Source organism: Tetrao urogallus, assembly GCF_951394365.1.
Source record: "Tetrao urogallus genome assembly, chromosome: 3".
Classification (NCBI taxonomy): domain Eukaryota; kingdom Metazoa; phylum Chordata; class Aves; order Galliformes; family Phasianidae; genus Tetrao; species Tetrao urogallus.
In genome coordinates, this window is record NC_136815.1 from 356,104 (window position 1) to 371,810 (window position 15,707).

At 55.9% G+C, this 15,707-nt stretch overlaps 1 protein-coding gene across 1 annotated transcript in view; it reads left to right on the forward strand.

Annotated features, from left to right (window-relative positions):
* The window catches only part of LOC306944775 (maestro heat-like repeat-containing protein family member 1), a gene marked incomplete at both ends in the record, with an annotated part of 68,569 nt that overhangs the window by 652 nt on the left and 52,210 nt on the right, over positions 1-15,707 (forward strand). Inside the window, 14 exons of the mRNA XM_079533375.1 lie at positions 1,919-2,064; positions 3,071-3,202; positions 3,289-3,451; positions 5,873-5,971; positions 7,649-7,800; positions 8,826-8,966; positions 9,256-9,348; positions 9,930-10,008; positions 11,580-11,693; positions 11,838-11,911; positions 12,155-12,274; positions 14,029-14,136; positions 15,109-15,253; positions 15,332-15,372. Of these exons, the coding sequence (XP_079389501.1) occupies positions 1,919-2,064; positions 3,071-3,202; positions 3,289-3,451; positions 5,873-5,971; positions 7,649-7,800; positions 8,826-8,966; positions 9,256-9,348; positions 9,930-10,008; positions 11,580-11,693; positions 11,838-11,911; positions 12,155-12,274; positions 14,029-14,136; positions 15,109-15,253; positions 15,332-15,372 (1,607 nt within the window). The remainder of the gene's footprint in view (positions 1-1,918; positions 2,065-3,070; positions 3,203-3,288; positions 3,452-5,872; positions 5,972-7,648; positions 7,801-8,825; positions 8,967-9,255; positions 9,349-9,929; positions 10,009-11,579; positions 11,694-11,837; positions 11,912-12,154; positions 12,275-14,028; positions 14,137-15,108; positions 15,254-15,331; positions 15,373-15,707) is intronic.

Genomic DNA, 15,707 nt, shown 5'->3' on the forward strand with positions numbered 1-15,707 from the left:
CATAGGGGTCTCATGGCGTCTTTTGGGGAAGGGTTCAGGAAAGCCTCGAGGGTCTTGTGTCTTTAGAGGGGTCTTGGGGGATCTCATGGGGTCTTTTTGGGGAGGAGGGTCTAAGGGGAGGGGTCCATGAGGGTCATGTAGGGTTTGTGGAGGTCCAGATGGGGCTCTCACAGGATCCTGAGGGGTCTCATCAGGTCTCTTTGGGTTCATGAGGGTCTCATGGGATTCATGAGGGCCTCGTGGGGTCTGTGGGGGTCTCTTGGGATCCGTGGAGGGATCCTGTGGGGCCCATATTGGGGTCTGCAGGGTCCTTAGGGGGGTTTCGGGAACTCCTCAAGGGTCTTGTGGGGGGGATCTCCTGGCATCCTTGAGGGGGTCTCATGAGGTTCTTGGGCAGGAGCCTAAAGGGGTTCTAAGAGGGTCTTGTGGGGTTTCTAAGGGGTCCTCGTAGTGTCCATGGTGGTTGCATGGGGTCCACGGGGGGGGGTCTTTGGGGTTGGTGGGGGCTCCCATGCCCCATCCCATGTCACCTTGCAGCACGGCGATGCGCTCCGTGCAGAGCGTTTGGAGACAGCTTGTTCTGAAACTAATTAGCCTTATTATGACGGCGGCCCTAATGAGTAAAGCGCTGCTCCAAAATAACGAGGCACCTCTCAGAGCTGCGTCTCCACTCGCTGCGCGTTAATGAGTGAGAGCTGGGCTGGGCTGAGGGAAGCTGAGGGGGTTCAACACGGGGTGAGTGGACGGTCCTGCATCGGGGTTTGGGGTGGCTGGGGGGACGAACAACTGCACAGACCTGTGCAGGTTGGGGCTGAGCTGCTGGAAAGGAGCTCTGCAGTGAAGGACCTGGCGGTCCTGGTGGCCAGCAGGTGATCAGCAGTTGACCATGAGCCAGCAGTGTGCCCTGGTAGCCAAAAGGGCCAATGGTTGACCAACAGTTGATCAATGACTGACCGTGACTGGAGAGAAGCCCTACAGACCGGGACCTGGTGGTCCTGGTGGCCAGCAGGTGACCAGCGGTTGACCGTGAGTCAGCAGTGTGCTGTGGTGGCCAAGACAGCCAGCGGTGAGCAGGGATTGACCATGAGCCAGCGGTGAGCCCTGGTGGCCAATAGGGCCAACAGATGACCAGCAGTAGAGCAGGGATTGACCATGAGTCAGCGGTGAGCCCTGGTGGCCAATAGGGCCAACAGATGACCAGCAGTAGAGCAGGGATTGACCATGAGCCCCGGTGGCCAAGAGAGCCAATGGTTGACCTGCGGTTGACCACAAGTCAGCAATATGTCGTGGTGGCTCAGACAGCCAGCAATTGACCAACAGTTGGCCAATGGTTGACCACAAGCCAACGGTGAGCCCTGGTAACTAAGAGAGCTGGTGGTTGACCAGCAGTTGACCAATGACTGACCGTGACTGGAAAGAAGCTCTGCAGACCAGGAGCTGTTGATCCTGGTGGCCAACGGGTGACCAGCCGTTGGCCACAAGCCAGCAAGTGTGTCCTGGTGGCCAAGAAGACCCAATGATTGACCACGAATTAGCAGTGTGTTCTGGTGGCCAAGACAGCCAGCGGTGAGCCCTGGTGACCAGTAGGGCCTACAGATGACCAGCAGTTGAGCAATGATTGACCACGAGCCAGCATTGAGTCTTGGTGGCCAAGAGGGCCGACGGGACCCTGTGGTGCATTGCCAGAGTGCAGCCAGCAGGGCAGGGAGGTGCTGCTCCCCTCTGCTCTGCCCTGCAGGCACTGCTGGAGCGCTGCATCTTGTTCAGCGTCTCCCGGTTTGGAAACCCCCAGTGGCTGCAGGGGAAAGTCACGTGTGGATCCCTTCCAGTTGGGTTTCTTTGGCGCTGAGCCCTGCAGAGAGGTTTTGCTGTTGGGATGGGAGCTGGGAGATCTGCTGAAGCATGTCGCCTCGCGCAGGCCTCGCCACCACCCTGATGGACGCCACGACGGACAAGGAGCCGCTGGTGCAGGAGCAGATCTACAACGCTCTGTGCTACCTGGGGGAGGCCGAGCCCGAGGAGATCCTGCACTGCTGCGACGAGTATCTGCGGCAGCACGACAAGGTGGGCACTGCGGGGGGGAAGGGAACCGGAGCGAGGACTGGGGAGGGGGTTTGTAGGTGGGAAACATCCGGGAAATGCGAGCCGGTCCGGCCTGCTGGTCCCCCTGGCTTGTGGAAGGAAGGGACGCCATTCAGAGGGACCTCAGCGGGCTTGAAAGATGGGCCCTGGGTGAACCCGATGAGGTTCAACACAGCAAAGTGCAAGGCTGGCACTTGGGCCAGAGGAATCCCAGGCATTTGTACAGAGAGCAGCCCTGCAAAAAGGTCCTGGGGGTCCTGGGGGGGTGAAAAACTGAACATGAGGCAGCAGTGTGCATTGCAGCTGGAAAGCAAATGGGATCCTGGGCTCCATCAGCACAGGGGCGGCCAGCAGGGACAGGGAGGTGATCGTCCCCCTCTGCTCTGCTCTTGTGAGGCCCCGTCTGCAGCACTGCGTCCAGGGCTGGAGCCCCCAGCACAAGAAGGACAGGGAGCTGTTGGAGAGGGTGCAGAGGAGCCACAAAGGGGATCAGGGGCTGCAGCACCTCCACTGCAAAGACAGGCTGAGGGAGCTGGGCTCGTTCAGCATGGAGGAGAGAAGCTGCGGGGTGACCTCAGTGCAGCCTGCAGTGCCTAAAGGGAGCCTGCAGACAGGAGGGGAGTCAGCTCTGTGCAAGGGGAGATGGCAGCAGGACAGGGAATGGTTTGAAGCTGAGGGAGGGCAGCTGGAGGTTGGATGTCAGGGGAAGTTCTGTGCTATGAGAGCGGTGAGGGGCTGGAACAGCTGCCCAGAGAGGCTGTGATGCCCCCGTCCATCCCTGGAGGTGTTCAAGGCCAGGTTGGATGGGGCCCTGGGCAGCCTGGGCTGCTGTGAAACGGGGAGGTTGGTGGCCCTGCCTGTGGTGGGGGGTTGGAGCTCCGTGATCCTTGAGGTCCCTTTCAACCCAGGCCATGCTGTGATTCTGTAGGGGATGTGTGCTGCATCCCACGCGCCCCACGCTGCCATGTGCCCCCTCTGTCCCTCACAGCTGGCCTACCCGCACCGCGTCATCATCCTGAAGGCGATGGAAACGGTGGTGAAGAACAACATCTCCATCTTGGACAAAAGCACGGCAAAGGTGGTCATCTTCCTGGCATCCAACGAGATGACCAAATCGAAGGTGGGAGCTGAGGGGCTGCGGTTGTCGCTCCCTCCAATGCCGGGCAGCGCTCAGCAAAGCGACAGCCGTCCCTTTCTGGCACGCAGGAGGTGGTCTGGGAATGGCAGCAGGCAGCCAGCAGCGTGCTGGTGGCAGTCGGGCAGCGTTTCATCAACATAGTGATGGAGGAGGTGCTCACCAAGTTCCAGCCGGGCATCCTGCCGCATTACTTCGTCATGCAGACCTTCGCCAACCTGGCGGTGTCCAACGGTGAGCTCGCCCTCCTGCGTCTGGTGTGTGTGGCTTTGGTCAGCAATGGGTTGGCACTGGGTCAGCGTTTGGGTGGCGTTGGGTTGGTGTTGGTTGGACATTGGTTTGGTGTTGGGTTGGCATTGATTTGGCACTGGGTTAGTGTTGGTTTGACATTGGGTTGGTGTTGGTTTGACATTGGGTTGGTGTTGGGTTGGTGTTGGGTTGGCATTGATTTGGCACTGGGTTGGTGTTGGTTTGACATTGGGTTGGTGTTGGGTTGGCATTGGGTTGGTGTTGGGTTGGCGTTGATTTGGCAGTGGGTTGGTGTTGGTTGGCATTGGGTTGGTGTTGGTTTGACATTGGGTTGGTGTTGGGTTGGCATTGATTTGGCACTGAGTTGGTGTTGGTTTGACATTGGGTTGGTGTTGGGTTGGCGTTGGGTTGGTGTTGGGTTGGCATTGATTTGGCACTGGGTTGGTGTTGGTTTGACATTGGGTTGGTGTTGGGTTGGCATTGGGTTGGTGTTGGGTTGGCGTTGATTTGGCAGTGGGTTGGTGTTGGTTGGCATTGGGTTGGTGTTGGTTTGACATTGGGTTGGTGTTGGGTTGGCATTGATTTGGCACTGGGTTGGTGTTGGTTTGACATTGGGTTGGTGTTGGGTTGGTGTTGGGTTGGCGTTGATTTGGCATTGGGTTGGTGTTGGTTGGCATTGGGTTGGTGTTGGGTTGGCATTGGGTTGGTGTTGGGTTGGCATTGATTTGGCACTGGGTTGGTGTTGGTTTGACATTGAGTTGGTGTTGGGTTGGCATTGGGTTGGTGTTGGGTTGGCATTGGGTTGGTGTTGGGTTGGCATTGATTTGGCACTGGGTTGGTGTTGGTTTTACATTGGTTTGGTGTTGGTTTGATATTGAATTGGCATTGGGTTGGCCTTTATTTGGCACTGAGTTGGTGTTGGTTTGGCATTGGGTTGGTTGAGGTATATTAGTCAGCATTAGGTTGGTACCAGGTTAGTGTTGCGTTGGCACTGGGTTGGCATTGGGTTGGTGCTGGTTTGGCATTGGTTTGGTGTTGGGTTGTTATTGAATTGGCATTGGGTTGGCTTTGATTTGGCACTGGGTTGGTGTTGAGGTATATTAGGTCAGCATTAGGTTTGCACTGGGTTGGCATTGATTTGGCACTAGGTTGGTGTTGGTTTGGCATCGGGTTGGTGTTGAGGGATATTAGGTCAGCATTAGGTTGGCATTGGATTGGTGTTGGATTGGCGTTGGGATGGCATTGGTTTGATGCTGGGTTGGCATTGTGTCAGTGTTGGGTCACTGTTGGGTTGGTGTTGGACAGGCATTGGATCAGTGCTGGGTTGGCAGTGGTTTGGTGCTGGGTTGGCCCTGGATCAGCATTGCCTTCATGTTCAGTTGGCGTTGAGTTGATTTTAGGTTGGAGTTTGGTTGACACTGGATTGGTGTTGGCTCAGCATTGAGTTGACGTTGAGTTGGTACTAGATTGGTATTGGATTGGCATTGGTTTGGCATTGGGTCAGTGCTGGGTTGGTGTTTGGTGCTGGGTTGGTGTTGAGTTGGCACTGAGTTGGCATCGGGTCAGCATCAGGTTGGCACTGGGTTGGTGTTGGGTTGGCGTAGGGTTGGTGTTGGGTTGATGTTGGATCAGCATTGGGTTATATTGGGTCAGCACTAGGTCGGCACCGGGTTGGTGCTTGATTGGCATTGGCTTGGCATTGGTTCGGTGCTGGGTTGGCATTGGCTCGGCATTTAGTTGGCTTTGGGCTGACATTGTGTTGGAGTTTGGTTGATGCTGAATTGGCATTGGGTTGGCACTGGATTGGTTTTGGATTGGCATTAGTTTGGTGCTGGATCAGCATTGGGTCGGTGTTTGGTTGGTGCTGAGTTGGCACTGAGTTGGCGTTGGGATTGGCATTGGGTCTGCGTTGCTTCAGCACTCGGTTGACACTGAGTTGATGTTGGGTTGGTTGATGTTGTTTCGTCGGTGCTGTTGGCCTTGGGTCAGCATTGAGTTGATGTTGGGTTGGCGTTGGATTGGCATTGATTTGGTGTTAGGTTAGCACAGGGTTGGCGTTGGTTTTGGTGTTGGCACTGGGTTGGTGTTGGGTCAGTGTTGGATTAGTGTTGGGTTGGTCCTGGGTTGGTGTTGGGTTGCTTTTGGATCGGTGTTAGCTTGGCACTGGGTGAACGTTGGGTGCTCACCGTATACTGAGGTCCTTAAAGATCATAGGATCATGGCACGGGTGGGTCGGAAGGGTCCTTAAAGATCGTACAACCACAGGATGAGTTGAAAGGGACCCCCCAGACCCAGCCCTGCCGTGGGCTGGCTGCCCCCCACCATCTCAGGCTGCCCAGGGCCCCATCTATGGCCTCGGGCACCTCCAGGTGTGGGGCACCCACAGCTCCGCGTTTCCTCCCGCAGTGTTCGGGATGGTGCCTTTCCTCAACTCCATCCTGGGGACCATGCTGCCCATGCTGGGGATGGCCAAGCAGGACCACATGAAATCTGTCTTCTGCTACGGTAAGGCTGCTCTGCTTCTCTCAATACGGTGGGGATTTTGGGGGGGATTTCGGGGGGATTTGGGGCACTTCTTGGATAGGGAAGTGGTAGGGAGTGGTGCTCTTGGGTGCCCAGGGGCAGGGTTGGCTCCGGGAGGGGTGGAACCATCAGATCACAGACAAGGACAAAGAGTTTTGCTCTAAAAGAGGGGAGATTGAGATTGCATAAAAGGTAAAAAGGTTTCTGGGCAGCGAGGCACTGATGCAGACTGACTGTGGTGTGCTGGTGCTCCATCCCTGAAGATGTTCCAGGTCATGGGATGGGGCTCCGAGCACCTGGTACAACTGTGGGTGTCCCTGTGGATCGTAGAGCCATGGGGTGGGTGGGTTGGAAGGGTCCTTAAAGATCATAGAGAACAGAACTTTGCTTTGGAAGAGACCTTAAAGATCACGGAGCCGTGGCGTGATTGAGTTGGAAGGGTCCTCGAAGATTACAGAGCCATAGAATGAGTTTGCATTGGAAGAGTCTTCGAAAACGGTGGAGCTGTGAGATGGTTGGGTTGGAAAAGGTCCTTAAAGGTCACAGAACCATGGAATGGTTGGGATGGGGGGGTCCTTGAAGATCATGGAGTCGTGCGGTGTTAGAATGGGTTGGGTTGGAAGGGTCCTTACAGATCACACAACCATAGAATGGTTGGGTCGGAAGGGTCCTTACAGATCACACAACCACGGAACGGTTGGGTTGGAAGGGTCCTTACAGATCACACAACCACAGAATGGTTGGGGTGGAAGGGTCCTTACAGATCACACAACCATGGAATGGTTAGGTTGGATTGGAAGGGTCCTTACAGATCACACAACCACAGAATGGTTGGGTTGGAAGGGACCCCCCAGCCCCAGCCCTGCCGTGGGCTGGCTGCCCCCCAGCTCAGGCTGCCCAGGGCCCACCCCCAGCCTGGGGCACCTCCATGGCTGGGGCACCCACAGCTCCGGGCAGCAGTGCTGGGGCTGCACCGCCTCTGGGTGAAGGATTTCCCTACGTCTGACCCCACATCTCCCCACTTTTGGGTTCAAGCCGTTCCCCCTGTACCTCCACCCCTGTACCAGCACCCCATCCTCTGCTGTAGCCCCGCTCTGGTGGCTGGGAGGCAGCCAGCAAAGAGGAGAAGCCTGAGTGCTGTGGGGCATTGGAACCTGGTGGGGCAGCACCCAGGGAGCTGCTGTGGGGCAGAGGATGCCACAGCTGGAGAAGCCCAGCTGTGCACTTGGCAATAAGGGAGCAAAATATCCACCCCAACCCACCCCTGCAGTTCTTTGATCTTTAAGGACCTTTCCAATCCAACCTGTTCTGTTATCCCATGGCTGTATGACCTTCAAGGACCCTCCCAGCCCTTTCAGTGCTTCCATGACCTTTCGGAAACTTTCCAACCCACCCATCCCATGGTTCTGTGATCTTTCAGGACCCTTCCAACCCAACCATCCCATGGCTCAGTGATCTTTAAGGATCCTTCCAATCCGTCCCTTCTGTGGTTCTGTGATTTTTAAGGACCCCTCCAACCCAACCATTCCACAGCTCTGTGACCTTTCAGGACCTTTCCAACCCAACCATTCCCCAGTTCTGTGATCTTTAAGCACCCAACCCACCCAACACCCCTCGAGGGACCCGAGGACTGACCTGAGCCCACGCTGTGCTTTGCAGCCCTGCAGCACTTCAGCGAGAGCATCCAGGAGTACGTGGCCAACCTGGACCAGGCCCCCGACCCCACGGTCAGGAAGGACACCTTCTGCAACGAGATCTTCAGCGCCTACGAGGTGCTCTTCAACAGCTGGCTGCAGCACCGGGAGCCCAAGGTGTGGGCCAAGGAGAGAAATTAGGGACGATTTCGCCCCGAAACAGCAGTTGGGTGCTGGCATGGGCTGCGTAGGGGGTGGTGGGATCACCGTCCCCGGAGGTGTTGCAGAAATGTGGGGATGTGGTCAGTAGGGATGGGTTGGTGTTGAGATGGGGCTCTTGGAGATCACTTCCAACCTTAATGACTCTGCGGGTCTGTTTAGGGTCAAGGTGGGATGGGTTGGGGTTGGACTTGTGGATCTAGAAGCTCTTTTCCCACGTTGATGGCTCTGTGCTTCTGTTTAGGGTCGTGGTGTGGGGGGATTGGGGTTGGACTGGATGATCTTGGAGATCTTCTCCAACTTGAATGATGCTGTGGTTCTATTTAGGGTCATGGTGGGATGGGTTGGGGTTGGACGTGCGGATCTAGAAGCTCTTTTCCAAGCTGAGTGACTCCATGGCTCTGTTTAGGGTCACGATGGGGATGGGTTGGGACTGGACTTGGTGATCCTGGCAGTCTCTTCCAACCTTAATGATTCTGTGGTTCTGTTCAGGGTCGTGGTGGGACGGGTTGGGGTTGGAGCTGTGGGTCCTGGAGTTCTCTTCAACCTTAACGATTCTATGGTTGTATTTAGGGTGGCAGTGGGGTGGGTTGGGGTTGGACCGGGTGGTCCTGGAGGTCTTTTCCAACCTTACTGATTCTATTGGTCTGTTTAGGGTCACGATGGGGATGGTTTGGGGTTGGACCGGGTGATCCTGGAGGTGTCTTTCAACCTTAAGGACTCCGTGATTCTATTTAGGGTCACGATGGGGAAGGTCGGGGTTGGACTGGGGAACTTTGGAGGTCTCTTCCAACCTGAATGACTCTGTGGTTCTAATTAGGACTCACAACTGGGTGGGTTGGGGTTGGACTTTGGGGCCACGTTGTGTTGGGGTTGGATCTGCTGATCTTTTTGGCCCAAAGTTACGGAGTCTCTGATTCTGTGCTTGTGCTGCGCCTTGTAGGATCCACCCTGCCCTCATTAACGCTCGTTATCCCCCGCAGCTCCGGCTGGCAGTGGTGGAGGCTCTGGGAGCCATGAGCTACCTGATGCCCGGCGAGAAGCTGGAGGAGCAGCTCCCAAAGCTGATCCCGGCCGTCCTGTCCCTCTACAAGAAGCACACGGAGTCCTTCTACATCTCCAAGGTGAGCACGGAGCTGCGTGTGGCCGCGGGGGAAGCGATGGGAAATGCCCCGAGAGCGCGTTGCCCTGAGATCATCCCATCCCAGCACCGGGCTCAATCGGTGCACGGTCCCATCTGCCACGCCGTGTGGCTGTCCCCCACTGGTGGGAGCTGTGGGGTGGGCTTCAGCCCGTCCCCCTTCCGCCCTCCCCCCCCCCCCCCGGGCTCTGGTCCCCTCCTGCAGCGCTGAGGGAGGGACCCTCCTTCCAAGTGTGAGTTCTCAGTTCTTCCCCCCTCCACTCTGATTCCAGAGCCTCTGTCAGATCCTGGAAGCTTCTGTGGACATCGGCAGCCGCAGCCTGGATATGCAGCTGGATGCTCTGCTGGGCACCCTGCACCCCCAGGTAGGGGTGGGGGGCGGCAGGGGGGATGTGGGGCAGTGAGCTCACAGCTCCCGGGTTCTGTTGGGGGCCCCTGCTGTCATGTCCTACACCTCCAAATCAAATGCTGACCCCATAAGGACCCTGTAACCCCCCCTGACCCCATAAGAACCCCATAAGGATGCTATAAAAGTCCCCTGACCCCATAAGAGCCCCATAAGGACCCTGTAAGTACCCTATAAAACCCCCTCACCTCTTAAGGACCTCCTAAGAACCCAAAAAGGGCCCTATGAAAGCCCGCTTACCCCATGAGGACCCTATAAACCCCTCCTGATCCCGTAAGAACCCCATAAGGACTCTGTAAAGACCCCATAGGACCCCATAAGGACCTTTTAGCCACTTGTTTGGGTGGCACCGGGATGGGTCAACTCATTCTGAAGGGGGAGCAGGGGGGCGCAGCAGAAGGCATTGGGCCCCTGATGGACCCCCAACCCCTTGGGCAGTGCTGCCCTGCTCCCACCTCGTGCTTGGTGGGTAGGGAGCTCCGCTCGGTGCCCATGCTGGGGATGCTGTCACCCCCCTCAAGCCCACCATTAATCCTCCAGATCTGCACTCCCGCCGACCCGGCTGTGCCCCTGACTGTCAAAAACCACACGGAGGTCCTTCGGTGCTTCACTGTGCTTGGTAAGGGGTGGTGGGACCCATCGTGGGGGGTGGTTGGGACCCCCTCCTTGGAATGCGTCGTCTGAGGGCGATGGTTGAAGTGTTGGAGCTGGCTGACCAGGGTGGTGGTGGGGGTCACCATCCCTAGAGCTGTTCAGGAACCAGAGAGATGCGGCACTTGGGGACAGGGTCAGTAGGATAGGTTGGGGGTCTTGGAGGCCTCTTGCACTCTGAATTGGTCCGTGGTTCTATTTAGGGTCATGGTGGGGTGGGTTGGGTTGGAGTGGATGATCTCAGAGGTCTTCTTCATTCTTAATGGGCTTATGGTTCTATTTAGAGTCATGGTGGAGTGGTTTGGGGTTGGATTGTGGATCTTGGAGGTCTCCTCCAACCTTAATGTTTCTGTGGGTCTGCTTAGGGTCATGGTAGGTTGGGTTGGAGTTGATCTGGGGGTTCTTGGAGGTCTCTTCCAACCTCAGTGACTCTGTGGTTCTATTTAGGGTTGTCATGGGGATGAGTTGGGGTTGGGCTTGGAGATCTTGGAGGTCTTCTCCAACCTTAGAGAATCTAGGTAGGGGCATGGTGGAGGTGGATTTTGGGTGGACTGGATGACCTTGGAGGTCTTCTCTAACCTTAGTGACTCTGTGGCTCCATTAAAGGTTGTGGTGGTGATGGATTGGAGTTAGACTGGGGGATCTTGGAGGTCTTCTCCAGTCTTAATGACTCTATGGTTACGTAGGGTCACGGTGAGGGTTGGGATTGGCTTAGATTTGATGACCTTGGAGGACTCCTTCAGTTTTACTGACTCTATAGTTCTGTTTAGGGTCGTGATGGGATGGGGCTGGACTGAGGGATCTTGGAGGTCTTCTCCAACCTGAGTGGTTCTGAGGTCCGTGCTGGCTGCAGCTCTTTGGGGCACTGCGTGGGGCCACCTCAGCTCCCTTTGGGGCACACCAACCCCTTACAGGAACCTAGGCAGGAGTCTGGGGTCAAATCTTTCTTCCAAATCCTAGAAACTTGGAATGAGTTGGGTTGGAAGAGCACTTAAAGATCCAAGAGCTGTGGAATAGTTGGGTTGGAAAGGTACTTAAAGATCATACAGCCGTGGGAAGGTTGGGTTGGAAGGGTTGTTAAAGGTCATAGAAGCACAGAATGAGTTGTGTTGGAAGAGACCTTATTGGTCGTGGAGTCTTAGCGTGGTTGGGTTGGAGTGGTCCTTACAGATAATAGAGCCCTGGAATCGTTGGGTGGGAAGGGTCCTTGAAGATCATAGAGCTGTGGAGTGTTTGTATTGGAAGGGTCCTTACAGATTATAGAGCTATGGAATAGTTTATAGAGCTATGGAATAGTTTGGCTGGAAGGGTCTTTACAGATCACAGAGCTGTGAAGTAGTTGGGTGGGAAGGGTCTTCGAAGATCATGGAGCCATGGAGCGGTTGTTTTGGAAAGGTCCTTACAGGTCACAGAGCCAAGGAGGGACCCCAACCCCAGTCGACCATGGCTTCCTGACCCCCATGGGGCACGGTACCGTGGGTAGAGTCCATCAGGGCGCAGTGCAACACATTCCCCATTGCTCCCTTTGCCGTCCCACAGCCTGCTCCTTCCCTGACCGAGTGCTGACCTTCCTCCTCCCGAAATTGGAGAGCAGTAGTGAGAGGACGCGCGTGGGGACGTTGCTCATCATGAGACAGATCATCAACAGCGCCCGTGAGTACAGTGGGAGCTGTGAGCATCCATCAGTGCCAAACGGTGATGGGGTTGGGTGGAGGAGGAGGAGAAAGAGGAAGAGGAGGGAGCAGAGCCGTGTTCTCAGCATCACCGACCTCGCAGCGTCCGTCCTCCTTTTTGCAGCCTCTCAGATGGAGATTAAAAAGCCCTTCATCCTTTCTTCGATGAAACTTCCCCTTCAAGACAGCAACAACAAGGTGAGCAGAGGTGGTTTCCCAAAATCTGGGGGGGTTCCCAGATCCCCTCCCTCATCCCTGGAGCTCCTCACCTGGTCCCAGCACCGCCTGCCGGTTGGACTGGGCAGTCTTGGAGGTCTTCTCCATCAGTAATGACACTTTGGTCCCCTGTGTGGGCATGGTGGGGATGGGCTGCTGGTCGGACTCGGTGATCGTGGTGATCTCGATCGCGATTCCCACCCGGGTGACTTCTTGTGGTCGCAGGTGAGGCGTGCCGTGGTGCAGGTGATCAGTGCCATGGCTCACCACGGCTACCTGGAGCAGCCCGGTGGGGAGGCCATGCTGGAGTTCCTGGTGCGGCAGTGTGCCCTGCCCTCGGATGCGGTAAGGATCCAAATTGCCTGGAAGTGTGGATCTGCCTGGGGGTAGCGAGGCCCTGCAGAGGGATCTGGACAGGCTGGAGGGCTGGGCTGAAGCCAATGGGATGAGGTTCAACAAGGCCAAATGCCGGGTCCTGCACTTGGGCTACAACAACCCCAGGCGACGCTGCAGGCTTGGGGCGGTGTGGCTGCAGGACGGCGTAGAGGAAATGGACCTGGGGGTATGGATGGATGCTGGGCTGAACAGGAGCCCGCAGTGTGCCCAGGTGGCCAAGAAGGCCAATGGCAGCCTGGCCTGCATCAGAAACAGCGTTTCAAGCAGCAGAGAGGTGATTGTGCCCCTGTATTCAGCACTGGTGAGGCCGCACCTCGAGTGCTGTGTCCAGTTTTGGGCCCCTCACTGCAAGAAAGATATTGAGGCCCTGGAACGTGTTCAAAGGAGGGCAACGAAATGGTGAGGGGTCTGGAACACAGGGCTGGTGAGGAGAGGCTGGAGGAGCTGGGAATGTTCAGCCTGCAGAAGAGGAGCTCAGGGCAGAGCTCACTGCACTGTACAACTTCCTGAAGGCAGGCTGCAGTGAGCTGGGGGTCGGCATCTGCTCTCGTGTCATCAGTGATGGGAGCAGAGGGAACGGCTTCAAGCTGCGGCAGGGGAGATTCAGGCTGGACATGAGGAAGTATTACTTGTCAGAAAGGGTGGTCAGGTACTGCAATGGATGCCCAGGGAGGTGGGGGAGTCACCGAGCCTGGGGGTGTTCAAGGAAAGGCTGGATGCTGTGCTGAGGGACGTGGTTCAGTGGGAGCTGTTGGGAATAGGTGAACGGTTGGACTGGATGATCTTGGAGGTCTTTTCCAACCTTGGTGATTCTATGATTCTATGATTGTATCTCGTGGCCCCTCATCCATCCGCACCCATCCTACAGCTCTGTGATCTTTCAGGATCCAGCCAACCTAAGCATGCAGCAGTTCAGTGTTTCTGATCTATAAGGACCCTCCCAACACAACCCGTCCTGTAGTTCTGAGATCTTTCAGGACCTATCCAAGCCAACTGTGAAACAGCTCTGTGCTTCTGACCTTTCAGGACCCTTCTCACCCAACCAATAGTTCTATGATCTTTCAGGACCCTCCCAACCCAATTGATCTTACAGTTCTGGGATCTTTCAAGACCCTTCCAACCCAACCCATCTTATAGTTCTGGGATCTTTCAGGACCTGTCCATGCCAACTGTTGAGCAGTTCTATATTTCTGATCTATAAAGACTCTTCCAACCCAACCCATCCAATGGCTCTGTGATCTTACAGGACCGTTTCAACTCAGCCCGTGCTATATTGCTGTGATCTTTCAGGACCCTCCCAAGACGATCTATCATATAGTTCTGTCATCTTTCAGGACCTGTCCAGGCCAACTATTAAACTATTAAACAGTTCTGTGTTTCTGATCTATAAGGACTCTTGCAACCCATCCAATGGTTCTGTGATCTTTCAAGACCCTTCCAACCCATCCTATAGTTCTATGACCTATAAGGACCCTTCCAACCCAACTTTCTGCACTTCTATGATTCTCTGACCTTTCAGGACCCTTTCAACTCAGCTGTACAGCAATTCTTTGACTCTCTAATCTAAGAGGACCCTTCCAACCCAATCACTCAGCAATTTCATGATTCTCTGATCTTTCAGGACCCTTCCAACCCAACCCTTAAGTGATTTTATGGTTCTCTGATCCATAATTTGGGGTTCTGATGACTTTCCCTCCCCGCAGCCCCAGAAGCCGCTCCCAGACGCGGATGACCCCACGAGCGACAGCGTGCGAAGCATCAGCGTCAACACGCTCCTCCTCCTCAGCACCACCGTCGATCGGATGAACAACGTGAGTGCGTCACCCGGTGCTCTGCGGGGATGTCCCCTCCTCTGTCACAGCCGTTGTCACCATCCCATCCCCTCTGAGCGCTGCAATCACCGAGGCTGGAATGGACCTCCGAGGTCACCCAGCCCAACCGTCCACCTGCCGTTAATATTTCCCCACTAAAGCAGAAAACCCCACTGAGTGCTTTGTTAGGAACCGGAACGGGGAAGTGGTGGGGGGGTCATTGTCCCTGGGGTTGTTCAAACCGGGGAGGTGTGGCATTTGGGGACACGTCGAGTAGGACGGGTTGGAGTGGGGTTGGGGATCTTAGAGGTCATTTCCAACTTTTATGACTCTACGGGTCCCTTTACGGTCGTGGTAGAGTGAGTCGGGGTTGGATTGGGATGGTCTTGGAGTTCTCTTCTGACCTTAATGACTCTGTGGTTCTATTTAGGGTCACGGTGGAGATGAGTTGGGCTTGAGAATCTTGTAGGTCTCTTCCAATATCAGTGACTGTATGGTTCTACTTAGCGCCGTGGTGGGCTGGGTTGGGGTTGGACTGGATGATCTTGGTGGTCTTCTCCAACCTCACTGAGTCTCTGGTTCTGTTTAGGGTCGCAGTGGGGTGAGTTGACCATTGGACTTGGGGATTCGAGAGGTTTCTCCCAAGTTTGATGACTCTATGGGTCTGTTGTTAGGTGGGCTGGGTGAGGGTTGGGCTGGAGAATCTTGGAGGTTTCTTCAGTGACTCTAAGAGCCTATTTAGGGTCGTGGTGGGATGGGTTGGCGTTGGACTGGACGATCCTGCAGGTTTCTTCCAACCTTAGTGACTCTGTAGGTCTATTTAAGGCTGTGGCGAGGTGGGTTGGGGTTGGGGACCTCAGAAGTCTCATCCAACCTTAACAATTCCACGATGCTGTGAATACCCCCGGAGCTGGCATCTCCCCCCTCCTGTCCCGCTGTGCTGTGGGCTCTGCATCCCCCACTCCCCCGCAGGTGCTGTGGCCGTACCTGCTGGAGTTCATCACCCCCGTGCAGTTCACCAACGCGCTGACTCCCATCTGCAAGAGCCTCATGCATTTGTCCGTGAAGAAAAGAGAGGAGGGAGGGAACGCATCCCTGATCCCGTATGACCTCAACGGTTGGTTCGGGTGTGCGGGAAAGGTCGATCTGCTCAGGGTCGGGGTGCTGTCTTACGCCATTTTCCTTCTGTTTGTAGGAAATCTTCCTTCGCCCCACGCCCTAACGACGCGGTTGCTGGTACGTGGTGTGGGGGCTGGATCACCTCTTTGGGTGATCAAATGGGGGCAGTGGGACGTGGGGGGAATGGGTTGAACCCAACAGAGGGCAGCTTGGGGTCAGACGTGGGGAAATCCTTCACACAGAGGCGGTGCAGCCCCAGCACTGCTGCCCGGAGCTGTGGGTGCCCCAGTCCTGGAGGCTGTGGGGTGGGGTCCTGGGCAGCCTGAGCCGGGGGGCAGCCAGCCCATGGCAGGGCTGGGGCTGAGGGATTCTTTCTAACCCAACCCGACCCATCCTGTGGGTCTCTGATCTGCAAGGATGCTTCCAACCCAGGTCATGCTGTAACTCCATGC